We start from the raw sequence: 27010 nt of genomic DNA, 5'->3' as shown, positions 1-27010 counted from the left end.
TGGATCTGGCCTCGCCGGCTTCTGAACCCCAACATCCCTCACCGCGGTTCCATCCCGGCTCCTCTTGGCTTTCCAGGCGGCTTCACTCCCGCCTTGCAGCACCGGTCCCAGCCCCACGTGGGACCCCAGGGGCTCTCCCCCATCCCACCCGGCCGCATCCCGCACGAGGGGCTGGAGCTGGGCCAGGCTTTTTTCTTTCTCCATCTCCTTTATATTTGGGTCCACTTCTGAACACAAAACACCGCTTTGAAACGACTTGCGGTTGCCGAAGCGATCGAAATAACATTTTCTGGCAAGGATTTCGCTTTGTTTTGTTGGTTTGTTTTTTTTTTTTTTTTTTTTAAAAATGCTGCTTAGAAATTGCTCAGTGCTGTCGGTCCCTTCCCTGCCACCGCCAAATCCCCGGAGATTTTGGAGCTGATCCCGTCTGGCACCGAAATTCCTCTTTTTCTTGGGAAAGCGTTGGGTGCGGGAAAGCCAAATTTCCCGGCTCCACTCCCCACCCCCCACCCCCCCCCCAAGAGCCGGTGTTGGACCCGAGTGAGTTTTGGGAGCGATGGAAACAAGCCCGGGCTGCCAGCAGCTCTGCTTGGCTCCCCCGGCTGGGAAAACCTGTTCCAGGAGGGTGCGTAGGAGGGGGGGGAAGGAGCGGGAGAAGCTGGATCAATCCACCCTGGAGCTTCTGCCATGATGCTGAGCTGGGTACCGCTGTCCCAGCATGGTGGAGGGACTGTGGCCCCACCGATAAGCATCTGCCCTCCCGCCTGTGGTCATTGAACTGCCCTGCCTATATGCAGGGAGATGGTTGTGGCCATGGGGAGAAGGCGGTTGTGGCCATGGGGAGATGGTTGTGGTCATGGGGAGATGGTGGTTGTGGCCATGGGGAGGTGGTTGTGGTCATGGGGAGATGGTGGTTGTGGCCATGGGGAGGTGGTTGTGGTCATAGAGAGATGGTGGTGGTGGCCACAGGGAGATGGCAGTCGTGGTCATGGGGAGATGGTGGTTGGGGCCATGGGGTTTGCTTCAGGTGCTTGAATCTGCAACTGGCCGATCTGTCCCTGAGAGGGCAGGATCACGGCCCCGTCTCCTGTTTTGCCACCTCCATAGGCGAGGCAGGGTGAAAACGGGCCAAAAGGGGAAAAATGGGAGGTGCAGCAAAGGGAACCTGCTTGCCCACGGACCCTTTGCCAGAGGATGCAGGTATTCCCTGTGCTTCCCATCGGCCCTCCCCAGGGAAGATCTCCATCCTCCCCAGCCCTGCCTTCATCCCCATCACCCCCAGCCCTGCCTTCATCCCCCACCCCTCGTCTCCATCACCCCCAGCACCGCCTTCATCCCCACCACAGCATCTCCGTGCCCAGATGTTGCGGCTGCCACCAGCTCCCGCATCCCCGCGAGGCGAGGGAGATGGAGAGGAGCGCGGGGAACTGGCGCGCTGAAGATCAAGAGAAAAATGATCAAAGGAGGGATGTGGGTGAGCGCTGGCAACCCCGTCACCCTGGAGACGGGAAGCAAATATTTGGGCTAATAGCGCTCTCGGGGAGCTGGGCCGGGCGCTTCTCATTGTCAGGCGACAATAGCGATGGGCAGCCGCCCCGCTGATCCACTGCAGGCCCGGCTTCATTAGACATCGCTGGCGCAGGGGGGAATTTGGGGTATCGGCAGGTTCGTTAAGGGAATTGGCTGTCAGCCAGTGGCGGCTGCTCGGCCGGAGGGATGCTTGGCTGGAGGGATCCTCGGCCGGAGGGATGCTCGGCCAGGGGGATGCTCAGCCAGAGGGATGCTCGGCTGGAGGGATGCACCACTGGAGGGATGCTCAGCCAGAGGGATGCTCGGCTGAAGGGATGCTCGGCTGGAGGGATGCACCACTGGAGGGATGCTCAGCCGGAGGGATGCTCGGCTGAAGGGATGCTCGGCTGGAGGGATGCTCGGCCGGGGGGGATGCTCAGCCAGAGGGATGCTCGGCTGGAGGGATGCACCACTGGAGGGATGCTCAGCCGGAGGGATGCTCGGCTGAAGGGATGCTTGGCTGGAGGGGTGCACCACTGGAGGGATGCTCGGCTGGAGGGATGCTCGGCCAGGGGCGTTAGGGCAGTCGGGGAGCCACGGGGATGATGCTCTCCCGTGGGGGTACCATGCCACGATGTCAGCAGCACTGGGGGTACCACCAGCCCACATCTGTCACCTCCCGCAGCGTGCGGCTGTCTGTCACATCCCCGAGCTCAGCCTTTCCCCACCGACAGATCTGCCGCTGCAGTGAGCCCTCTTCCAGCCTTCCCCCCCGCCAGGCACAGCCTCCCCTCCCGCTTGCCCAGGGGACGCTCCTCCTGCCTCCCCGGGAGGGAAACTGAGGCACGGTGTGCTCAGACAGGCAGCAAGCAGCCGGGAGGGGTGTGCAGGAGATGCTCCAGCCCCCTGCAGCCGCATCCCGCAGCACGGGGCTCAGCACCCCCTTAGTGCAGCTGCCCCACACCGGGGGACCCCCAACCGGGATGGCAGGATGTGGCCCCCAACCTCCATCTTCTCCCTGCGGGTACTGGGTGGGGATGGGGACGGAGCAGCCCCAGTGGCGGCCGCACTGGGGGGAACCAAAGATATATATGTGTTCACATACACAGACACGTATATATAATTTAAAAAAAAATATATATATTTAATAAACTCAAGCATCTGGTTGAACACGGAGAAGAACACTTCTTTTAAAATATAAATATATCTCCACATATCTCCAGTTTTAACCTGACAGTGCCCGTGTAGCCCACGTCATTTAAGGCAATGGGTTATGGAGAGCAGCCGGGACGCCGTCTCCCACCCTCCCGGCTGGGGACACCCCAAAGAGGTGACAGCACAGCCCTCGGTGGCCCCACGTCACCTGCCTGCTGGCAGCTGTGACAGCACCAGCCTGAGCACCCGCGGGTCTGTCTGCACCGGGGAGGGCAGGGTGGGCAGGGCCCAGGGCGGTACGGGGTCCTGGGGGGAACAGGAGGGAGGTAACGGTGTCAATAATAATATTATTATTGATAATATTCATATTATTAATAAGAATATATTTATATGTGTATAGCCCGCATTTATGTTATTATTATAACGTATCTATATTTAATACGTATTCTTTATTTTAAGAATAATAATGCCAATGCTGCTGCTGATGCTGATGGTGATGCTGATACTGATACTAATACTAATAACTCTTTAGCCGGCAAAGGGCCTGTGGCTGGTGCTGGGAGCGGAGCAGTCCCCGTCTGTCCCCGCGTGGTGGTACCTGACGTGCCGCCCGCCCGCCGGTTCCGGCAGCATGATGGAATTGGAGTGACACGGAGGAAAATCAATCTGAATGAATGAGGTCACCTGCCTTATAAATAATTCATCATAAGCCGCGTGTTAATACACCTCTCCCCCGTCTGCCGCTGGGGGGGAGGGGGGGAGGAGCTGCACAGCTGGACTGGGACCTGGTAACTGGTACCAGTGCAGCACAGCCATGCTGGGTGCTGGTAACTGGTGCTGGGTGCTGGTGTAGCATGGCCATACTGGGTCTTGGTGCTGGGTGCCAGTGCATCATAGCCACGCTGGGTGCTGGTACAGCACAGCCATGCTGGGTGCTGGTAACTGGTACCAGTGCAGTACAGCCACGCTGGGTGCTTGTAACTGGTACCAGCCGCGCTGGATGCTGGTAACTGGTGCCGGGTGCTGGTGCAGCATAGCCATACTGGGTCCTGGTGCTGGATGCCAGTGCATCACAGCCATGCTGGGTGCTGGTAACCAGTGCCAATACAGCACAGCCATGCTGGGTGCTGGTAACTGGTACCAGTGCAGCACAGCCATGCTGGGTGTTGGGTGCTGGTAACTGGTACCAGTGCAGCACAGCCGTGCTGGGTGCTGGTAACTGGTGCTGGGTGCCAGTGCAGCACAGCCATGCTGGGTGTTGGGTGCTGGTAACTGGTACCAGTGCAGCACAGCCATGGTGGGTGCTGGCAACTGGTGCTGAGTGCTGGTGCAGAATATCCATACTGGGTCCTGGTGCTGGGTGCCAGTGCAGCACAGCCATGCTGGGCGCTGGGTACCAGTGCTGGGTGCTGGATGCCAGCGTAGCACAGCCATGCTGGGCGCTGGTAATGGGTGCTGGTGCAGCAGAGCCATGTTGGGTGCCAGTGCTGGGTGCTGGTAACTGGTGTGGGTGCAGCACAGCCGTGCTGGGTGCCGGCATTGCACAGTCACGCCGGATGGGACCCAGCACCAGCGAGGCTCAGGGTGGGGGTGCCACGCCGTCCCGGGGCGCTTGGCAGGTGCAGGGCCCTGGCGCTGCTCCCAGTGCCGTGGCGGGAGAGCCCGGCACAGCCGGAGCCGTGGCGCTACCACCGGGGCTGGGACCTGCCCTCCGCTGCAGCGAGGGGAGCGGGGCCAAATCCTTCCCGCAGGCAGGAGCGTGGCGGGACCCTGACCTGGCTGGAAGAAGCCACACCGTCTCTTAACAGCCCCCCACGGCACGAAACCGCTCGCCGGGATGGAGGTGACCCCCCAGCACCCGGCTGCTGCCACCAGCTGCCACGGGCACGTGTCCCCTCTGCGGATGGCACTCGCAAAGGGGCTTTTGTCCCGCGGGAGCAGCGGGCAGGTGATGGAGGTGCAGGCAGGAAGGACAGCACAGCCAGGGATTACAGCGGGAAGAAAGCGATGCAGTGTGAGGCCAACAAATGTTTTAATTCCTTTTAATTCCCCGGCCGCCCCGTGTCCCCGTGCTCGGCCGCCGCGGCTGGGGTCATCCTCCGTCCCCCCCCCCCGCCACGCACACAGGGTTCTTCCCAACCTCCCTCCTCGGAGCTGTTTCGGAGGAAGGCGAGCAAAAGAACCCGGTGGCACCGAAATGTTGCAAAAGAACATCTTGAAGCCATTCTGCCATCTGTTGTGCTTTCAGCGCAATTAAGCAGGCAGCAGCCGTGCCAGGCAGCGGGGAGCATCCCTGCCTGCACCATGCGGCCCCCCTCCCTCCAGGCCTGGGAAATAACCCCGTGGGGAACGGCGGGTGGGTTTTCGGGTGCCGTGCCTCCCCCTTGCCAAAACCCGGCTGGTGCCGCGATGCTCCGGCAGCTGCCTGGCCGCCAGCACCGGTGCCGGGGGTTTGGTTGCTCCGTGGGTGCCGGCAGGGCTGCCGGCGAGGAGGCAACTCCGCTCCCCCATCTCGGTGCCGGCCCGGGTGCCAGCGGGATGCTCTGGGACACGAGGGGTCACTTTGGGGTGCAGGTGGGGAGCAGGGACGGCAATGGTGGCACCCCGAGGGAGGGTGCTGCCTGCAGGGGGGTTATGACACCCCAAAACCTCCACTCTGGCGAGACTCAGGGACACTTGGCTGGAGGACCCGGCATTCCGGTGACACCATGCACCCTGCGAGGCCATGAGAAGCTGCCACGGATGGGGCTCGGCACTCGGCTGAGACCTGCCCAGCTCATGTCATGAGCCCCGAGCCCCTGCTGCCCCCCCTCCAGCGGGGGAATTCGCCCCCGGAGCCGCGGCTGCTGCCGGCCGCTTCCCTCGGCTGCTGCCCACGTTAACTTTCTCGGTAACATTGGTTTGTGCCCTTGATCTTGACGGGAAACAGGGAGGCAAGGGAAGCGTCCCCAGGGAATCGCCGCCGCACGCGCCGAGCTTTAATTAGGGATGGGAAATCTCCGCCGACAGCCGTGCGGGTAAGCGAGCCCGGCGCTGGAAGGGATCGCGACCAAAATTAAATCGTTGCCTTCGAAATGGCGAGCAAAACGCTCCCAGCCCAGATCCTGGTGATGCCATGGGACCGGCACCGTGGGTACGGATTCGGGGAGCAGACCCGCACACCCCCCCACCCCCAGCCACGGGGATCTCGGCAGATGGCTGAGACGCGGCAGCGAAACGCGGGACGGATCCGGCAAACGGCAGCAGCTGCGGTGAGGATGGCTCTGGCATCAGCTCAGATGGGGCTGGAGGAGGTGGTCCCCAGCCCCCTCTGCCTGTCCCCAGTCTGGCAGGCGAGCGGCCCCGGGATGGCCCCGCTGGGACCCCCAGGCTGGCTGGGGACGGAGGGGGCAAGGCCACATGCGTGGCCCAAGCCGCTCTCCTGGGGGCTAATGTCCCCGCGGGCAAGGTGGGGGTGATGCACCACGCCGGGCTGGTCCCCAGCACCCCGCACCCTCCGTGGCACAGCCACCGCTGCAACGGTGCCCCCGGCCGGGGACACACATGGCACTGGGGACACACGTGTCACCTCCACTCGCATGACCCAGATGGCACAGCGGTATGTGGCAGGCGGCTGTGCCGGGTGCCCGTCCCACCACACCAGCGTGGTGACACCCACCAGTTTTGGGGTGAAATCCCGCGGGTTTCGGGTCACCCGACGCGCACGGCGGGTGAGGCCATCGCCGCAGCCCCGCGGATGCAACCTTCCCTTTCCGGCGGCAGCGGGATGCCCCGGGGGGGTCCCGGGGCGGGGGAGCGGCGGAGGCGTGAGCCGCAGTCGGTTTCAGCGAACGTAATATCTGATTAAATCTGCGCTTACAGCTCTCGCTGCCGCCGCGCTCTCCCGGCAGCCCCGGCCTCGGCCACCGACCGCGCCGCGATAACGGGCTCTATTAGCATAAACACCGGCTCCCGGCCCGCCCGAGGATGGGGAGGATTAAACAGCTGGCTTCTTCTGCTAATTAATAATCCACTTGATTAAGAATTGCCGGTCAGTGTGTCACCGGCACAAGGACAGGCTCCGCGGCCGTGAGCTGGGGGCACTGTTCAGTGGGAGCATCCTCCTCCTCCTCTTCCTCCTCCGTACCCCAGTGCTGCTCCAGCCCAGCCTGCGCAGATCCCTCTCGCTGTCCCCTCTCGATTGCCACCATCTGATGTCATGGATCATGCTGATGATGTCATCCCCATCCTGCCTGCCATCACCCCCCCCCCCCATCCTCGCTGCCATCACCCAAAAGGCGGGGGATCTCTCTGCCCGGCGAGGGGACATAACAAAGGCCCTCCCTGGCTGATGACGTCATTTGTCACTCAGGCTCGTGTGATGATGTCACGTTCACCCCAGGTGCCACCTGAGTGGGATGCTGCCGGTTCCCACTCAATGCGCTGAAAAGAATTTGGGCATGAAGGATCCCAAAGCCTCGGGGAGCAGCAGGGCATCCCCAAAATGTGGGGGGAAAGCTGGATCCACCCCCAGAGCTAAAAAAAGCATCATCGTCTCAGTCCCCCGCAGGTGACATCAGGGACGCAGCATCCAGCCAGGCTGGGGACAGTGGGTTTGGGGGAGCAACGTGGGCTGTGGGGGGCAGGTGGGGAAGGGACGATGTCCCCTGGGGTGGCTTTAGCACAGGGAGAGCGCGGCGGGGAGTGATAATAGCATCTCCTCCGGTCCCTGCGCCGGGATAGAGAATAATTAGCTAATTGCAGCGGGACGTCGCTGCGGGCGCCTGCCCTGGCCCCCCCCCGGCACGGCCGAGTGGGCTCCGTGTGCGGCAGCCGCATCGCTTTGTGCTTAACCTACATTTGCTTTTGTCCCGGCCGGCGCAGCCGGAGCGTGCCCGGGGCCCTGTGTTCGGCTCGGCACGGCTCGGCATCCCACCCGGCGCTGGGGTCCCTCTCAGCACCCCCCAGCCCCAAATTAAGCAGCCAGGGCTCCAGCCTCACCGCCCCTCACGGGGCTAACGAGCGGGTCACGGCTCAGGCGGAGGTGGTGACATGGTGACATGCCATCATCGGGCCGTGGCACAGTGTCCCCAAGATGGGGATGGTGTTTCGCCCCCTCCCAGGGGCGGGTAATGGCAGGAGCCCCTTCCCCAGCGTGTCTCCCCTGGACCCCCCCGCTCCATCCCTTGCCGGGAGGACGGGAGCGCTCGGCAGCCTCTCGAGGAGCGGCACTCGCTGACGACGGCTTCAACTGAGCTTTAATTATCTAACGAGCCTCAGCGTTTGCAGCCGCTGTACTGTGAACAAACAGAGGCAGAAGGCGCCTGCTCCAGCTGTGGCATGGGGGCCAGATGTGGGGGGGGTGGGGGGGTGAGCACCCAGGAGGATGCTGCAGGGGACTGCCCCGCTCAGGGATGTGGCCCTGGGGACCCATGAAACCCCTTTGCCCTGGGGGAAAGGGGGGGTCTCAGCAAAAAGGAGCACCAGGAGCAAAGGGGTTAAACCCCTGGGATGGGTACCGGCCCCCAGTGTCCCCCCAGTGCGTGGTGACAAGGTGACATTGGGGTGCAGCTCATACGGCCGTGCCCCGCTCTGGTCCCGGGGACACCCACCAGCGCTCAGCCCATCACCCTTCATCTCCTGTTGGGCAGCACTCCCCCCCCAACGATGCCCCCCCACCCCGTGACCGAGCACCCTCGGTGTCACCCCTCCGGGCTCATTGTCCCCATTGACACCGCAGCCCTGGGGGGGCTGCACCATCCCCTGCCACTCTCTGCATCAGCAGCAGCTCCTTACATCTTTCAAAACCAAAGCACAACCCCCTTTGGGGGGGGACTCACCGGGACCGAATGCACTCTCCCGCCCCGGGAAGGGGCTCCTCGCGCCCCGGACCCCCGGGACAGGACACACGGTGGGGGGGGATACAGCTGTAATTACTGACAACAAGTGCTCACCACAGCCCAGGGACCAGCGACTCCCCAGGGGGCAGCAGGAGCAGCACCTCTAATTATGAGTCCCAAGTGTTAACGGCAAAACTTCCCACTGCTGCTACCAATTAGTGGCTCCCGTGGGTGGGGAGGGGGTGTCACACGCCACCATCCCCGCACCCTTCCATGGGTCCTGCCAGGGTGGCAGCTGGTGACACTGATGCCACCAGGATGCTTGCGGCAGTGCCGCTGCCTATTTTTATCTTTATTTTATTTACAGTTGGACTCGATGATCTTAAAGGGGTTTTTTTTCCAACCTAAACGATTCTATGCAATGATTCTATCTCCTCCTTAATGAAGTTTTTTGTTGGGTTGCTTCCATCCCCGGAGGGTTGCGTAACCCCGGATGGGATCCGCAGCCTTTCAGGAGGGGCTGTGCCGGCGATGCCCCGGCTCCGTGGGCAGCAGCGTGCGGAGTCCGGAGACAGCGAGGAAGGAGCAAGCCAGCCGGCACCTCCTGAAAAATCCCCTCTGGATGCTGCGGGAGCCGGGTGTGGGGAGAAAACACATCTGCGGGTCCAAGAGGCCTTTATTTCTCGTGGTGGTTTCTCTCCCCTGGGTGCCCCAGGCCAGGCGGGGATGAGCCTCATCCCTGTCCCAGCATCATCCTCCCCGTCTTTCCCGGGATGCAGGAGTTGGATGGTCCTGCCACAGCCACAGCCTGTCCCCGCGGGTTCAGGGCAGCCCTGTGGGCTCACCCAAAGCTGTCAGCACCCCTAAGTGACACCTCCATACCTCCTTTCCCCCCATCCATCGCCGGCTAAATATCCCAGTGCGTCTCCAGGAGAACCGGTCTGGTGCGTGCCGGGGGGAGCATCCCCTGCTTGTGGTTCTCCTCCAGAGCCGGCAAGCCGCCGGGATGGATTTTGATTTTACGGGGATGAATTTTTCCACCTCGGCTGCCAGCAGGGTACGTCGGCGCTGGGGAAGGGGCCGAGGCGGCGCAGCCGGAGCCGGTAACGCGGCAAGAAGGGGCCATTGTGGCGAGGCGCAGCTGCGCGGGGTGCGGGAGGGGAGCGATGGGAATGCAAAATCCCAGCAACGGGGAAGGGCTCGGGGGATTCACCACCACCCCGAGGGTGGTTCCCCACTCCGCACGTGCCCCGGTGACAATCGGGGCTTTATGGGGAACGAGGCGGTCCCCTGCCCCAGGAACTGCTGGAGTCTGGGATGTGCTGTCCCCATGGGGCCACGTGGGTGCTGGGGACACCCTGTCCCCACCCTGTCCCCCCGCACAGCCGTGGGCTGACCCCGCTCAGCAAAGCGGGGGGGTGGTGCTGGGCGCTGGGGTGCTTTTGGGGACCCGGTCCCCTTGGGATCCGGGCTGTGCCACCAGCAACCTGCTCTTGAGGCTGATGGAGATGGAGCCTTGAAGTGGTGTGACAAAGTGACACTGGGGACGAAGGGGAGGACAGAGAATGGCTCCATGCCCTTTCCAGCGCTCCTCGGCGACCCAGCGGGCAGCGGCTCCTGTTTCTCCTACTGAGCTCTCGTGAATTATTCAGGCGCTGCCTCTCCGAGGACGCTCCCCCCTCGTCCGGCGCGGAGCCCCCCAGCACCCGGCGGGGGGCCACAGAGGTGGGGAGCAGTCGGGGCTGGTGCCGCGGGTGGCGTGCCGGCCGCCGAGGCGGGATGCGGCGTGCGAGGGGGAGCAGGATGAGACGCGCGACCTCCCCGAACATGGGGCGATGCTCAGTGTGCGGGAGCGGAGCCATGGCAAAGCATCATTTAATTTCAGTGAAAGGAGGAGAGGAGGAAGGGGGGGGGGGGGGGGGGGGGGAGAAGCAGCACGCAAGCTGGCCCAGATCCTATTTCTTCTCTTTTTTTATTCTCTGCTTTCGCGCAGCGCCAGCTCTTATCCCCTCCAATCCGCAATGGCTGCTCCATCGACGCCGGCAGTGCCCAGTGCCACCCGGTGGGAATGGGGCTTTGCTTTGCACCCTCACCCGCTGCTGGGACTCCAGGAGGGTTTGGGGTCCAGCTCCAGGGCTGGGGGTGAGGTGTCCCCCCCCACATGCCCAGCACATCCTTGGCAGCACCTTCAGCAATGGCCTGAGCACGGTGGCCGGGGCTGCCCCGGCTGTGGGGACATGGGATGGGACAGTGCTGGAGGTGCAGAACAGGGCAGCAATGGGGACACAGGTCAGGGCAGGAACAGGGCCACGGGATGGGGCAGCAATGGGGACACAGGACAGGGCAGAAATGGGGACATAGGATGGGGCTGCAATGGGAACACAGAACCAGGCAGTGATGGGGACACGGGATGGGGCAGCAATGGGGATACAGGGCAGGACAGCAATGGGGACATGGGATGGGGCAGCATTGGGGACAGAGGACAGGACAGCAATGGGGACACAGGACCAGGCAGTGATGGGGACACGGTGCTGGGCAGAAGTTGGCCCTGCTGGTGGGAAGTCGCCCTGGTTCTCCTGGTGATACCCCAACACCATTCACTGCCTCCCCCCTAATCTATCACCATCTCCTTAGCCCGCAGGCCCGTGCCACTAATGGCTCGTTTCCCATCGCTGCAAGTGGCCACCAGGAACAGATGAGCAGGGGAGGGTGATTTATGCCAGGCAGGTTGATGCCACAACTGTTCGGGAGAGCGGCAACAGCTGCTCCGGCTGTTCCGGCACGACGTGGGGCCGGGAGCAAATCCTCGGTGGCGGCAGGAGCGGGGGCTCGGGGCGGGCAATGCCCCGGGGCTGCCGGGCATCTCCGTGGGGTGGGGGGCAGCGAAGGGGGGGGGCGGGGGGGGGGGCTGAGGTTCACTTCCCAGCTGCTGCGTGAGACCAAGATTCAAGTCATGGCTCCGGTTAATCCGGACTTTAATCCGCTCTAAATCCCACCTTTAAGCTGTTTAATGCCACCTTTCGGAATTGGGATTCTGCATGGTGGCTCCTTCCCACCGAGCCCGGAGCAGGAGCAGGAGGAGGAAGGAGGAGGATGCTCTGACAGTGCTGACACCGGGGAGCACAGGATGGGGGTGCAAACCCCGGCACGGCTGGGTGGGACTCGGGGGCTCATGGGGTCCCCGGCACGGGGACAAGCTGACAACCACGATGCCCCAGTTGCCGCACCCCGGCCTAAAAACTCATCCACGCGGCTGACATCGGGCGGCAGTGGGGCTCGGGGGGGTCCCCACGACACCCTGGTGACAAACCTGCCCTGCGCCCGCCGTGGGGGCTGCTGCCACCCACCTCCCACCACCCACCACGCCAGGCCCCACACTCCCCCGGCCAAGCAGAGGAGATGCCCATCCCCAGTTTGTGCTGGCGGTGGTGGGTGGATCGGGGCCCGGTGGGGGTTTTAGGGGGCCCCCTTCCCCAACCACCCCCCCACCCCCCCCCCCGAGCGCCCCACGCAGCAGCCGCCTGCACAGCCCGACATGCTGCTCCCGGCGAAGGGGGGGGGCCGGGCAGAGGGGGGCCCGGTGCGGGGATGTTGGCCCCAGAGCAGGCATCCCGCGGACCCCCCCGCCTTTCCACGGGTGTCACATCCCCGTGGTGCACCCGAGGCCCCCCACGCGCGGGCGAGTGGGGTCTTTCGAGACCACCCCCCCCCACCCCCCCGCCCCGGTGCTGCCCACACTCAACCCGGTCTGCCAGCGCCCTCCTAAGTCCTTGCTCAAGAGCGCCCCGGCAGCGGGCCGCATCCCACGCCGTTTCCACGCGTGACCCTCTCGCCCACGCGGGACCTCCTCACCCACCCGCGTCCCCGCCACCCACGCGGCTCCCGTACGGCCCCGAGGGAGGCCCCGCCGCGCCTGAACCCACGCCGGGCTAACGGGACCGGCCCACGCACTCCGCGTGTGCACCCACGAGGTCGCCCCCGCCGCGCTGCCTCCCCCGCCCCCGCGGGACCACGCCCCCCCCGCGCCCTCCGCGCGCTCCCATTGGCTGCTTCGTAGCAAGCCCCGCGTCGCCATTGGCTAGCGCCGCCCGCGGGCACCGCCCCCGCCTCGCCCGGCCCCCTTCGCGACTTCGCCGCAGCCGCGGGCGGGAGGCCCGGACCCGCCAGGCACCGGGCACCGGGCACCGGTTACCGGGGGCACCGCCGCGCCCGGGCGGGGAGAGCCGTCGGGGGAAGCGAACCTCCCCCCCGCTCCTCGCCCCGCCCCGCCCCGCCCCGCCCCGTCCCGTTCCGTCCCGCCCCGTCCCACCGGGGGCACCGGAGCAGCCCCGGTCCCGGAGCCGCGCTCCACCGAGGCAGGCAGCAGGTAAGGGCCGGCCGGGCTCTGCTGCCCGCCGGTGCAGCGCTGCCGGGATCGGACCCCCCCTCGCGGTTCCCCCCGGTTCCGCCCGGTTCTCCCCGGTTCCGCTCGGTTTCCCCGGTCCGTGGGAACGGGGGCGCTCGGTACCGGCCCGGTTCGCGTGTCTCACTCCGGGAGCGGCAGCGGGGCAAAGCCTTCCGTCCCCGGAGGCGAGCGCAGCCCCCGGGGTATCGTCCCGGTTTCCCCCCGCCCTCGGTGTCACCGGGCACTGGTGGTCCCGCCCGGCCCACGGGATCCCCGGGGGGGCGGGGGGGGGGGGAAGACACACCAAGGGGTTGGTGCGCCCCGAGGGGCGGGAGCTGCTGGGTGGGCAGAGCCCGGGGGTGCTCCCGGGCATCCCTGTCCGTGCCTCAGTTTCCCCTCTCGGGTAAAACACGGGGAGAAGGCGATCACCTCCCAAAACCAGTGGGAAATCCGAGGGGGGCTGGAAACGCCACCAAGTCTGGCGGGTGACGGCTAACGGGAGCTTGGAGAAGGCGCTGGACGCCCCCCCTGCCCCGTGATGGGGACATCTCCGGAGCCCACGTGTGAGGACGGGGTCGGACGCCCCATGGCAGCGCTTGGCTTCGTGCGTCGCTCCGGCCTCCCTCTGCACGCCTCCCCCGGGGCTGGAAAGGATGAAATTCCTCCATTCCCGGAGAGATCAAACCCTTCGGCAAGTCCAGATCGTGCCCAGAGCAACAGAGTCGGGTGTAAAACTTCCCAACTCCCACCAACTGACCCACCAAAGCTTCATCAGCTCTGGAAGGGGGAAGAATTTGGGCTGTAAATATTATTTTCCGACCCCCAAAACACACCACTGGATCCGAATTGTCCTGTGGAGCTTTCCTTCCCTCCCCGCAGCAGCTTTGCTCTTGCTGATCCTGGGGCAGGAAGCATGTGATGCACCGAGGTCCCTCGCCGCGGGATGGACGGACAGACGGACGGTGGTTTGGCCTCTGTTTCGCTCCCCCCCCCCCTTCCCTCCCCATTTTCCACTTCCCCCATGAGTCTCCTGAGCCTCCGTCTGCTCCGAGCAAAGGAGAAAGGAAGTTGGTGCCGGAGAGAGCGGCTTGATAAAGAAAAGGAGGAAATGGAAGGCGAGACAGATGCTCCAAAATAACCCCCCTTCTTCCTCCTCCCCTTCCTCTTCCTCCTCTCCATGCTGCAGCTGCCACCCTCCCCCCTCCAGGGATTCCCCAGGATCCCATGGGATTTCCTTGATTGCCAGATCAGCACCCCCATCCCAAATCCACACCCCCGGGGGTCGGCACCCTTTTTTCCGTGTGCCGGTATCCCGTTCCCACGCGTCGGTGCTGGCAAACGGCAAGCGCCGGCGGGATTCACCACCCACGCCCGGGGTTGGCAATCGCCGGAGCCCCCCTCCTCCCTCGGATCGGCCGCCCGGCTCCTTGCACGGACACGTTGGAGTTGCCGGGGCGGATCGACGTTCCCAGGCATCGGCGCACGCCGGATTTGGTGCAAAGGAGAAAGCAAAAAGCTTTGGCTCCTTCCCATAGGTGCCCGCGCCGGGGCTGCATTCGCAGCCCCGGCACGGGCACCTGCGGGAAGGAGATTATGGCATAGAGGAGTTTAGATCCCGGAGCTGGAGATGGTGGGGACAATGATGGGGACAAGGCGGAGCGCGCTGGGCATGAGCACCAGGAGTGTGATGCACCGTGTGGTACCCGGCCGAGGCGATGCCAGTATTCCCCGCAGCATCCCCGGTCCTTCCCGGAGCCGCGACGGCCGCAGTTTTTGGCCATCCTTGCCAAGAAATGAGTTTTTCCTCGGGCGAGGTGTTTACTCAGTGGCTTCCTCTTCTGGCCTCACCCTGCTCGGCACACACGCGCCGGACCCGGCGGCTCTCGGTGCTGTTTGCACCCATGGCAACGTGCAAGGGACGGCTATTGCAAAAGGCAGCGTGGCTCCTTCCCTCCTCATTTTCTTCCTCCTCCTCTGCCACCCCAGCGCTGGTAAAATGGGGTCTGGAAACTGGAGGGGTCCCAGATGGTGGGGGACGTGCTGGTGATGGCGGTTGGGCTCTCCGGTTACATCCCCGTGCCGTGCCGGCGCTCTGACCCGTCTCCTCTAATCCAGCACGGCGGTAGGGTTTAATTAATTAATAGGGGTTGGAGGCGCGGGGAGCTGGTGGAAAGTGATACCGGGGGACGGAGAGCGGAGCAGCGGGATCCCATCCACCCCCCCGGCGTTTGGCCGAGGATTTGGGGGCACCGGGGATGCTGCGGGCATTTTCCGGAGCGGTGGGAGGAAACGGCACATGGGATGGAGGGAAAACCGGTGAGATCTCCCCAAGTGGGGAGAAGATGCTTCTGTGTCGGAGGAAACTTATAGCAAGATGGCTACAGGTTAATATGGCCCCGGCGAGGAGGAGGAGGAGGAAGAGGAGGCAGAGGTGCCTCTGCTCGTGGCTGGAGCTTCACGCAGCCCTGCCCTCGCGCCGCACGCGTGCCACGCACAGCCCCATAAATTATTTAAGTGCTTTTGCTTTCCTGCATGAAATATTCAGCCCGCTGCCGAGGGAGCTGGGGCGGGGGGGGGCGGTCGGGCTGTGGGGGGACGACGAGCACACGGAGCCGCTGGTGGGTACCCGGCGATGGGGACGGTCGGGGGTGAAGGACCTTTGGGGCAGGTAGAAATAACCCGGGACGGTGTCGCTGCCAGATTTGGCCCCTCTGCCATAAATGAGCTGCCACGGCACGTGCCAGCGCCACCAGCCCCAGGTGCTGGTAGGATGACAGGGTCTCTTGTCCCCCGTCCTGCAGACGGGAGCTTCCATTGATGCCTTTTCACGAGAGGGCTGGACTCCTGCTCTCGCTTGCGCCCACAGTGGTGTAGGAGATGTTTTACCGGGGCCCCCCATGGGATGGGGGGCTGAGGTTGGAGGAGATGCTGGTGGGTGCCGGCCCGGTGCGGAGGGATGCCAGAGGTGCCGGCGGAGGTGCCTGTCCTCTGCCGGCGCTGGATTTGGCCCTCGGCTCCCCTGCCCTGCGGTGGCGTGACCGACACGCCGCTGTGCCCCGGCGCTGGCGCGCGGCCGTCCCCAGGGGAGCCCATGGCAGAGACTTCGGCTGTGTCACCGCATCCCCACCTCGTGCAGGACATCCGGATGTCCCAACCTCGGGCCGAGCCCTCAGACACCGCTTGGGGCTGCAAAACTCCCCCCAAAAACCTGCAAAGTGGGTGGAAACTCCCCCCCCCCCCCCCAAAAAAAAAAAAAAAAGGGCTGTGACTATCTCCAAAGCCACCGTTGGCACCACAGCTCCGCCGCGCTCTTCCGGAGCAGGGAGGGACTCGGTGAAAGCAACGCCCGGCTGCTCTTTTTCGGTAGAAGAAGCTGTTTTTTTGAGGGCGTTTTCATTAAAAAGAAGAAGAGGGGGGGAGAAAAAAAAAAAAAAAAAACAAACCAAAAAACAAGCCCTGAGTGGAGTTGGAAACTTGAGCGACAGGAAGGAAACGGGGTGGTTTATTTCGGTCTTGAGTTTGCTCGTCGGGGCAAGGCTTGCCTCTTCCGCGCACCGATAGCAGCCCCTCCGTGAACAATGGGGTCGCGGGGCCCTTCCCGGCAGGAAAACGGCTCGTTCCAGTGAAAATTCCCGGTTGGTGCTGAGTCAGCGGGTCCTGGTGGGACAGAGCGCGGTGCAGAGGGCGCTGGGTTTAACCGGCCTGGTGCTGAGCGGGACGCGAACGTGCCGGGAGGTGAGCTTGGGTTTCCTTGGGGTTTGCAGCGAGCGAGCTGCAAAACAGCCCACGGGCGCTGGAGAAGGAGTAGGGCGCATTTTTTTGGGGGGGGGGGGGGGCCAGGAAAGATTTCCCCCCCCCCCAGCCACTGCTTTCGTGCCTCAGTTTCCCCCCACGAGCGATGCTCATCGCGCCGGTCCCCGGCAGGAGAGGGCTGCGGGGCAGCCAGGCGCTATCCCGGCGTTACTCAGCGCCGGGAGCGGAGGGTTGGTATGTTATTACAGTGGCTAATTGCGAGCCGTGGGCGCGCGGGGCAGCTCGCAAGAGCCGGCGGTTCCTTATTTATTTATTTTTATGGGCTCCGTAGGTGGAGTTTGCACTCGTTTTATGGCTGCGGTTGCCCCACGGAGAGCTCAGGCGTGGGAATTCCTATTTATCCGGGCATCGCTCCCGGCGGGCAGCCCGGGACACCCCACCACCGCTGCGGGACACAAGGGAGGGGAATTCCAGGAAAAAGCAAAACCCCGTTCCTTCCGGGAGAGGCTACCCGCCGCGGGCTGAGCGAGTCCCCGTTACAGCCGAGGGGGAGAAGATGGAGCCGCGCTGCCTCTGCCCATCCTGCCCGTCCCTCCGGCATCGGCTCCGGCAGCATCTCGCCCACGGGGCCGTCGGCATTAAACGAGCCCGAGCCGCCTGCAGCTCGGCGAGAGCAGCCTCTGCTTTGTCATTTCTGTCTTATTAAGCGGCACAGCCTCAGCTCGAAGCTCACGCTGGCAAAAAAAAAAAAAAAAATCAATGTTTTCACACCGAAGGAAATACTTACAAACCTCTGCGTTTTTTTCCTAAGGGCTGTAAATAATGCCACATGCGGCAGCTCACGTGCGGCGCCGGTGACGGCGGCTCCGTTACCGCTTGCTTAATTGACGCCCTCGCACAGCCTGGGCTGCCCTCGGGGAGCCGGTGGCCGGACGGTGCCCGGGAAGCCGGGGCTGGGCTTCCATCATCGCCCGTGCACACGATGGGCTACAGCGAGCGGAGCCTTGGCCACAGCCGGGCGTCAGCGCGTGGGGAGCCGGGGTTTGCCCCCAAGAGCCCGGCCTGAGCTCCGTGGCAGTAGGAACGGGATCGAGGATCCCTGTAGGGTTCCAGGGCTGGGTGGGTTCCGCCGGGCCGCCCGCGATAGGGACGGACTCGGTTCTGCGTTAGGATAACCGGTGGGGCTGCAAGATGAGACCCCCCCTCTCCTCCTCTCCTCTCCGTATCCACGGCTTATTTATCCCCATCCGTTCTCACGCCAGCAGCATCCTTTCGCTTAAATAGCTCTTCTCCCCTCCCTGGTGATGTATTGTATTTATAGCGCCGTCCCATCCCCTCCCCGCTCTCGCTTTGCCAGGCTGACCGTGCCACGTGCGGGCTCTTGCATAAGCACCCCCCGTCCCTGCCCATCCATCCCGGCGCGGGAGCCGGTTGTTATCATGCTGTTCTCGCCTCCCCGTGATTTGTAGCTCTGCGATTTCCCCGGGCGAGATGCATCTCCAGGGTCAGCGGCGTTTTATTCATTCGCAGCAGTTTTTAAAGCCGTAATCTGCCCGAGACCGAACGATTTGGTCCCGCCGGGGTGCGGGGAGGCGCGCTGCGGGTGAGCAAGGGGTGAGTTTTCTGCCTTGCCGAATTATTCACCTCCGTGCGATGCTCGCGCCGGCTCCGGGGGAAGCCGAGACGGCGGTAGAACGAGTCCGAGCTCTGACGGTATGGGCGTACCGGGGGCAGGCAACACCGAGGAAAAGGGCTTTGCCGCACGTCGGTGGGTGCTGCAAAACAGCCGCGCCGCTCCGGCCTTGGCCTGCGCCGGGCTGTACGGCAGCACGCGGCTGTGCCAGCTGTGGGGGGGTGACTCAGCCGTCACCTGGGTTGTCCCCAGCTCACCCTGCAGGAAATGAGTCAGGTTTTAAGGAAGAAAAAAAAAAATATGTTAAAACGATGGGGCAAGAGTTCTTCCTGCATGGGGAGGAGGGCGGCGTCGGTCGCCGGAGGGAGACGGGGATGGAAGGTCGCGGGCGATGCTCAGGTAGGGACACCTCGCTCGCCTCCGACGCTGCCTGTCGCGCTGTAGCTTCTCCCCAGAGTTCGGGGGAAGGAAGGTGGGAACACCCTGTAACTCACCCCACTAACAAAAACCCGGGGCGTGAGCTTGGCTCTCGCCTGCCCTGGCACCCAGGGGCTCCTCTCAGTCTTGCCGTTGGTTGGAGATGCTTTTTCTCCTCCCAGAAGGCTGCGTGGGGAGGAGAGGGGACAGGGACTGATCCAGGGTATGGGCTGAACTTGTGTGTGCCTCTTCCCTCTGCAGAGATGGACACCTTCAGCACCAAGAACCTGGCCCTGCAGGCCCAGAAGAAGCTCTTGAGCAAGATGGCTACCAAGACCATAGCCAACGTCTTCATTGACGACACCAGCAGTGAGATCTTGGATGAGCTCTACCGGGCCACCAAGGAGTACACCCACAACCGCAAAGAGGCCCAGAAGATCATCAAAAACCTCATCAAGATCGTCATGAAGTTGGGCGTGCTCTACCGCAACGGGCAGTTCAACCCTGAGGAGCTGCTGGTGATGGAGCGCTTCCGCAAGAAGGTGCATACCTTGGCCATGACGGCCGTCAGCTTCCACCAGATAGACTTCACCTTCGACCGCAGGGTCATGTCGGGTGTACTGACAGAGTGCCGGGACCTGCTGCACCAGGCTGTCAACGGCCACCTGACGGCCAAATCCCACTCCCGCATCAACCACGTCTTCAATCACTTTGCGGACTATGAATTCCTCTCAGCTCTCTACGGGCCATCCGAGCCCTACCGCACCCACCTGAAGAGGATCTGCGAAGGGGTTAACAAGATGCTGGAGGAGGACAACATATGAAGTTGGCCAAGATGGGCCCTTGGCAATGGACTCTGCTTCCTGTGAGACTGAAGACAGGACGTACGCCTGTTTTGACCATCACTAGGCTTGATGTCCTCTTCTCCTCTGTAGTCCTAACTCATTTTCTCCTCATTTCTACAAAAGACTGAACCTCCTGACTTTGTCTAACCATTGTCCAGGGTCTGCAAACCCCTCTCTGTGCTGGACCGAGTCCTTTCCAGGTGATCCCGGCCTTCTGGGCTCCTGCTGTACAGTTTTGATTCCCTTTGCCCACTAAGTGCTCTTAGCTCAGAGTCCAAGGAACTGGACTCCTCACCTTGAACTCTATCGTAACCCTCCTGGGGGAAAAAACTAAACCAAAGACTCGTTGTGTGTGACACCTCGAAGGTGTCTCTGAGGGGGTGGGCAGTTGCTTGGATGAATGGTTGTGAGATCCTATTAAGGTTGCGGAGCCCCTTGGTTGGCTTTCAGCAGCTCGATGACATAGTGGGAACAGATCACAGTCCAGGCTTGTGCTGCCCAGGGCAGGAAGGTGCTTCTGCACCTTGCAGGCTAGAATGGGCTTTGGCCTCCTCAAAGACAAGTCCTTGAGACCAGAAGGGTCCCACCTCGTCTGGGCGAGCGGCTGTCCCTCGGGGCACGGAGGGAGCTGGAGAAACACCCGTTCATCCAAGACCCAACTCCCCACCACCACCACCACCCCCCCCCCTCCCGCGATGGTCCCACTGTGATGGCTCCAACGCCTTCCCTGGTGGTTGCCCAAAGCTCTCCCTGGGATTTTGTACGTTTTACGTGTCCTCGAGTTATGGTTGTTATTTTTTAGCAAACTCTGTAGCCCTGATGAGTTATTTAAATAAACTCAGCTGTTTGGCCTGGGCGCTCCGCGCGGTCCTTACAAAGGCGGTTGGCAGCGATAAAATGAGCGCCGGGGGCGGTTGGTTTTGCCTTTTAAATGTCGATTTCTCTCTACAACTTGGGGGGGGGGGTTCACTCTCCGCTCCCCCCCCCTGGAGCACCACTGCCAGCCAGGCTGCCCCCACTCCGTGGCACGGCAGCTCCCGGCGTTGCATGGTCAGGGCTGAACTGGTGGGAGGAAAAGGCGGCGCAAAACCCAGTACAAACCGAGAGCAAAGGTCAGGAGTCCCGGGGAGGGGGGAAGAAGCAAACCCTGCTCCCACGCAGACACCCACACGTGCTCCTCTGTGTCCCCGCATCCCCCTCGCCGCACAGCGGGAGGGAGCTAAAAAAGCACAACGCTGACGGCAGACAGCAACGAGCAACTTTGCAGAATTGGGTACCAGCGTGGTGGAAAAGCCTCGTGCTCCCAGAGCGTGGATGCACCAGCCGTGGCCCGCTTCCAGCCCGCCCATCTCGGCTTTGAACGCCGAAAATTGCCCTTTTAGCATACAAGACGCCGCACAATCTCAGCCGGCCTTATCTCCGCAACCTTCTTGTGCCTCCTGTTCCATGGGATGTCTCCAGGCACAGGAGGCTGCCAATGCTCGCGGGCAGAGAGCGGCTCCGCGGCTCCCGTTCGCTGCTCCCTTTCCACCGCTGGCTCGAGGCACTGATAACTTTCAGCCTTAAAGATTTAAAAAAAAAAAAAAAAAAAGAAATAAAGCCCGTATCTCTGTCATTTCATAGGCCTGGCTCCAGCTATGGCAGCTAATTTAATTGCGCGACGCGGCTCAGGGTGGGGGTAAAGCACATTTACAGGTGTGGACGGAGGAGAACGCGGCCAAGATCTGCCAAGGTGTTTGTTGGTCCCTCGGGGAGGGCAGGGTGAAACCGGCCTTTGGCACACGGCATTCGAGAACAGACGTTCCCGTTGCCCCCCCTGGGCTCGCGGCAGCTGTCAGGGATGTGCTGAAGAGGAGCCGGGGCTGGAAACAGCTCGGCGGAGGCAGATGCGGCGAGCAGGCAAAGCGGAACGGGGCTGATGGATGCAGCGGCTGTGGCGCTGACAGCCAGAAAGGCTTCGCTGTTCTGTTCTCGAGGTGCGCGTCGGCATCAGCTGCAAGATGCTCCTTAATTGCATGAAACATCTCTGCTCGCATGAGCCCCGACTCACGGCTCTTCCCGTTGTCCCCAGGGTTTCGTACCTCCTAGGACCACACTCAACCCACCAAACGCCCGGCACCAGCTTTCCTTCACCTGCAGGTGTCTAATCTGAAACTCTTCCCCAGCAAACACCCGCCTTGTTCCCAAACTCCTGCCTTTTTGTCCCAGGAAGCCCCGCGGGGCACACTCTCTGCTAGAAGGGCCGTTGTATGGCCTGGGTTTCCCATCCCAACCCTGGCTGTGCAAGCCTGGGAAACGAGTCCCTTCAACTCCCTTTGGTCTGGTTCCCTCCAAGCAACTGGTTAAACAGGGAGAAAAGCCAGAGACCAGCAACACCAGCACCCTAAATGCAGCTCCGGAGCTCAGGTTGGAGCACGCAGGGGATGAACCTCCCCACCCAACAGCACGCCTGGGCCCTGCAGGTATCCAGAGATCCCACAGCAGCCACATGGCAGAGAAAGGAGCATCTGGGAAGAGCCGGGAAAACAGAGCTTGTCAAATCCCCAGTGCAAAGCAGCCCCAGACTGCCAAAAACCAGGGAACTCCCCCAAAACAGGCAAAGAAGCTACCAATGACCGCAGCCATCACCTACACATGACCACAGCCATCACCGGGCACCAACTCTGGGCAAAGAACCTGTCGTGACAGTGCTGGGTTATGCAAACTCACAGCCGGAGCCCTGTTCTCACCCGCTGGGACTCCTCTCATGTGGGCAGAACCCTCTTAAACCCTCTGCAGCCTCCAACCTCCCGCGTGGCATCTCGGCTCCTCCCGGCCACGCCAACGCCGACGGTCGCGCCACTCACTGGGCGTGCGGCTGGAGAGGGCAGGAGGCACAGAGCTGAGCAAACTCCGGCGAGAGCATGATGCTTTATTTCTTTATTTGTGCTGTATTTACACAGGAAAGGAATTCCACATTCCCTTTTATTACTCTAGATAAGAAAAAAATCACTTCTGTACGTAGAAAATAGTCCTGCAGTTGTACTGAGACATGAAAGTGTTGCTTGGATTGATTCCTGGGTTGTGTCAGAATAAGCAGCTCTGCCTTCCCCACGCCAAGTTACCCCAGCCCGCGCTCTGCACTAGGGCAGGGCCAGAACATCCTCCATCCATCGCGCAGCCAGCCACGGTCTTCAGTAGCCGCACTCAAGAAGCAGTCAGATAGCTTTGGCCAACTCTATCCCTTCCTTCCCCCTCCCACCCAATTTAATTACTTCCTCCTGTCGTGCTCGCAAAGAGAGAAATCCTCTCTCCCCTCCAGAGACTACAGAGTTAACAACTACCCTTTAGCACACCCTGTTTAAATCCAGCCGCTTATCTTTCTGCATTGCTCTTCCTAGCAAGGGAGATAAGGAGCCCCGTTCGAGGGGAGCTTTACCATATTCAGCAGATCAACCAAGCAGAAAGCGGGCGACAGAATGGCTGGCTGCAGATCAGGAGTCTCAGAGGAGGTTTCCAGCTGCAAAGCACATCGTTACTCTGACACAAGACAGAATGCATCTGTCTTAACGCCTCCAAGCCCCACTTGTGTTGGACCCTAGCACATTTCAATATGGAAAACATAAAAGGTTTGGCCAACCAAAAAAAACCCACAGTTAACAAGTTATCCTCTTTATCTGCCATGCTCTTCCGGCCAAATCACCCTGCCCAACACCGGCCTCGGGGTCACAGCTCGTCACGGGGCGTTTTTGCTACAATCATGAGTTTGGACAGTTCAAACCGGAACTTGCCATCCCTGTGAGACACTAAAAAGAGAGAAAACAAGCACAGGATAAACAGATGGTATAGCATGAACAAAACAGCCCTGCTGGTTCCCTTCCAGGACGATAAAGCCAGCAAGTCGGGCATTGCACTTCCTTCTTATGCATGCGACAAGCATGTTGTGATAAACCCGCTCTTCCCCCGTGCTAATTTAACATTCACACTGGAATGGGACCTGCAAAATCCCGCTGCCAGCTATGGATCAAGAGCACGATACCCCCGAGTCCATAACAAGCACCGTCCTCCTATACATCGTCATCTATCTGCATTAAGTTTAAACACTCGTCTCCTGGTTGACAGCCAGGCTTGTCTCCCACTCCAGCCCCCTTCGCACATAGCGCTCTCAGTCACAGACCTGTTGTTTCGGTGATTTCAAATTCTTCCTGTTTTAGGGGGACGTCACTTTGTCCACCCACTGCAGCTTGAGACTGAAACGGGAAGGAAGAAGGTTTAAGCAGTTGACGCAATTCAAGAAGCTACTGTATGTGAAGCAAACGACAGTGCATTTTGAAGAATGAACATGTATTTAATAACGTGGAGTGAAATAATTAAATCCACGTAGGAAACCTGAAGGAAAATCTCGGACTATTTTTCCATTTCCTATTAAACCACAAATGTGTGTCGCTTGGGTGACTGAAAGCCTCACCACTGCAGACTGGGAAATGGAAGAATGAACAAAAGCACCAGCAGAGGTTTTATTTACTTGGTCATGTGCAATTTGTTGAGGCAAACCAGACCCCCCTTGGGCAGTGCACCCTGGCAGGATGGTGTCTTGTGGAGTCACCCGACGCTGGCAAAGCCAGCAGCAACCCGATGGCACCGAGGGAGGCAGAAATAAATTGGTGTGGGAGAGCCTACCTGCAGCCGCTCTCCTGACTTGCTGCCACTCTCTAATGAGGGACGTGACGGAGTACATTTTATTGCACAGATGTCTAATAAATGTTTTCCACGTCCAATTCATGTGTTATAGCAGCCTCCCACACACCTGCTTCCAGGGGATCAGCTGGGACTTACGTAAGCCATGGCATACTCTATCTTGGCTCCTTTCACTTCAGCTTTAAACTGGGTAAAGAAGAGATAAGACTTCCCTTGGGGCCTGAAACAAGAAAGCAGAGTCTTTGACATCGGCAGAGAAGGTGGAGGTGCAGAGGAGCTCAGGATTCATGGCTCCCTCCCGCCACAGCCACCTCTGGCTCTCTTGTAGCTCCATCTAGTGAGGAGGGGGAGAGGGGGGAACACAGCATTTATCAACCACCGCCTGGCTAAGGAGCCCACACAGACTCACAGCATCTCTCGGGAGGGGAAAGCCCCCCCAGTGCTGCCCTGCAGCAAGGCAAACCCCGCGGGGAGGCAGGGTCCCTGGCCCAGATCCCACCTGCCTTGTTGTTGCTTTTGCCTCAGAGAATTCGGGGTTAAAGAACACACCTCCAGACAGAGCAGGAGAAGAGCAGATTGTCTTCGCTGACTCCGATATTCATCTGCCATTGCTGCAGAGGAGAAAGGTCCAAACAGTTAACATGGGTAAGAGCCTCGCACTCCCCGCTCACCCGAGGCCAGTCACCTGACAAGTTCCAACCACTCTAAAATAACACAACGTAACTACACAACACTCGCTGACGGCCCCTTTTACTTTGTGTTGCACAAAGCTCAAGGCCTGGGTGCTTTCTCCTCTCCATGATTTCAGTAGTACAGTTATGGAAAAGAGTTAAAGTCTCATTTCCCTTTGCACTAGAAGGACCTGATTCTAACTGGACTTACAGATAAGAAAGTACAAACTGCGTATCTGCAAAGGACTTACTGCAGCAGCACCATGAGCTGCAAAGACCTTCAAGCCTCCTGAAGAACACAGGAGTTACTGCTTCGAGGCCCTTCCTACCAAGTGGGGTATGAAAATGTCACTCCCTGTTCTCCAGAGACATCCAGCCCAGAGATTTGTTAAGCCTTACAAATGTCATGGCCTCGCAAACCACAGCATCACTGCAACACACGAAGGTTGCTCCTGTTCGGAGAGTAAATCCAGCAACTTATTTTTGCAAATGTGCAGTGTTGGAAATGGTGCAAACACCCTTCCTCGCAGCTCCCAGTCCTGGGAATCAGCTCATCACAAACAAAATTGTCCTGAACAGCTTCTCGCTCTATGCAGGGACTGAGTGTAAGGGGAAACACTTGAACGTTTGCCCAACTCACCTCGTTTGTTCCTCCCTGAGCTGAGTATGTGAAGGTGCAGGTGTAATCCCCCTGGAAGAGAAGAAAATGATGAGCAGCCTCGCTCAAGCAGGACCTTCTCTTTGCTCACCATCAGCCACTTCTTGGCGATGATGGGAGATGTGGAGACACCTGAGAGAATTACCGGGGCTGCAGCAGGGTGCAGCCCCCAGCGGTCTCACCCTGGGGGTGACCAAGGAGGACCATGCACCGTGTCCATGTCTGGACTTTGTCGGAGCACAGAGCCATGGACTGTGCAGCCCTCATCCCCTGTGGGGTGTCATCAGGACCCCGTGGTGCTGGGGTGGGGACCCGTGCTCTCCATAGGGCCCCTTCCCCTTGGTGAGCCTCCTTCCCTCAAAGAGGAGAGGGGGACCCTCTTTCTTTGAGATCCCTTTCCCTCTGGCGACCACCCCTTCCTCTCGGGGGCCATTCTCCATGGCAAACCTCCCTCCCTGGGGACCTCCTTGCCACCTTGGGGACCCCCTTCTGCTGGAGACCCTCCACTTGTGGGTCCCAAAGAAAAAGGGGCTTCCCCTTCTCCCTGTGACCATCCTGCCTTTAGAGACCCCCTCTGGGGGACCCCCTTCTTCTTGGGGAACACCTTCTCTTTGGGGGCTCTCTTCCTCTTTGGGGACTCCCCTGCCTTTGGACACCCTTCTCCTTGGTGACCCCTTTCTTTTTTGGGACACCCCCTCCTCCCTAGGGCCCTCCTGCCTTTGGAGACCCCCTCTTGGGGGCCTCATTCTCCTTTGGGGACCCCTCTGCTTTCCAAGACCCCCCCTTGGGGATGTCCTTCTCCTTGGATGCTCCCTTCTCCTTGGGGACCCCCTCCTCCTTCCTGGGACTCTCCTTTGGAGACACCCCCCCCTTGAAGACCCCCTTCTCCTCGGGGAACCCTTTCTCTTTGGGGGCTCCCTTCCTCCTCGGGGAACCCTTTCTCTTTGGGGGCTCCCTTCCTCCTTGGGGACCCCTCTGCCTTTGAAGACCCTCCCTTGGGGACCCCCTTCTCCTTGGGGACCCCCCTTGGGGACCCCCTCCCCTACCCCCGTCAGCGGCCGGCTCCCCCCGCCCCTAGCAACGAGCCCGGATCTCCCCCCCCAACCCCGACCACCAGCTCGGCCCGCCTTCCCTCGCCGACAGCCATTCCCCGTGACGGGAGGCAGGAGCGACGTGCCTTGCAGCCAATCAGAGCGAGGCGCGTAGCCTCTCCTCACCCCCGTCCTCCCCGCCTCTCACCAGGCTCCGGGAGAAGGAGTGAACCTCCCCGCCGGGCCGCACGTCGAAGTCGGCCGTGCTCGCTTCCTCCGCCGCCCGGACCGCCAGGCACAGCAGGGCGGCGGGCACCAGCGCGGCCCACAGCCTCCGGCCGCTCCTCCCGCTGGGCGCCGCCATCTTGGAAAGGAAGCCCGGGCTACGGCGGGCGGGAGGGGTCAATGCAGGCCGCGACCGCTCAGCGGGCGCCCCGGCGGCCATCTTGGGTGTGGGC

The 27010-nt window shown here is 61.4% G+C and overlaps 2 protein-coding genes across 3 annotated transcripts; one reads left to right on the top strand and one right to left on the bottom strand.

The window, feature by feature from the left end:
• The first annotated feature begins 12645 nt into the window (after positions 1 to 12645).
• On the top strand, positions 12646 to 20371 carry TNFAIP8L1 (TNF alpha induced protein 8 like 1). 2 transcript variants are annotated; one of them, XM_082495324.1, is made up of 2 exons: positions 12646 to 12849; positions 18932 to 20371. In XM_082495324.1, exon 2 carries the CDS (start codon positions 18934 to 18936, stop codon positions 19492 to 19494), a length of 561 nt encoding a protein of 186 aa, XP_082351450.1. In that variant the 5' UTR covers positions 12646 to 12849; positions 18932 to 18933; the 3' UTR covers positions 19495 to 20371. The 2 variants fall into 2 exon arrangements, with proteins under 2 accessions (XP_082351450.1, XP_082351449.1); XM_082495323.1 differs by lacking the exon at positions 12646 to 12849 and adding an exon at positions 16126 to 16602.
• A 2402-nt stretch (positions 20372 to 22773) lies between these two features.
• MYDGF (myeloid derived growth factor) lies at positions 22774 to 27002 on the bottom strand. Its single transcript, XM_082495594.1, has 6 exons — positions 26761 to 27002; positions 25504 to 25554; positions 24742 to 24803; positions 24331 to 24412; positions 23672 to 23744; positions 22774 to 23300 (listed from the first exon to the last, which is right to left on the bottom strand). Exons 1-6 carry the CDS (start codon positions 26995 to 26997, stop codon positions 23221 to 23223), a joined length of 585 nt encoding a protein of 194 aa, XP_082351720.1. The 5' UTR covers positions 26998 to 27002; the 3' UTR covers positions 22774 to 23220.
• Positions 27003 to 27010: the final 8 nt, after the last annotated feature.

Source organism: Vanellus vanellus (genome assembly GCF_965231255.1).
Source record: "Vanellus vanellus genome assembly, chromosome: 25".
Classification (NCBI taxonomy): domain Eukaryota; kingdom Metazoa; phylum Chordata; class Aves; order Charadriiformes; family Charadriidae; genus Vanellus; species Vanellus vanellus.
This window is presented reverse-complemented; position numbering and strand designations above follow the sequence as displayed.

Bases quoted from the DNA above. Each gene is read 5' to 3' on its own strand.
- TNFAIP8L1 (XM_082495324.1), top strand. From the start codon at position 18,934: ATGGACACCTTCAGCACCAAGAACCTGGCCCTGCAGGCCCAGAAGAAG.
- MYDGF (XM_082495594.1), bottom strand. From the start codon at position 26,997: ATGGCCGCCGGGGCGCCCGCTGAGCGGTCGCGGCCTGCATTGACCCCT. The intron at 24,804-25,503 runs GTGAGTTGGGCA...TCTCCTCTGCAG, and splicing joins CTCAGGGAGGAACAAACGAG to CAATGGCAGATGAATATCGG. The intron at 23,745-24,330 runs GTAAGTCCCAGC...TTCCCGTTTCAG, and splicing joins TAGAGTATGCCATGGCTTAC to TCTCAAGCTGCAGTGGGTGG.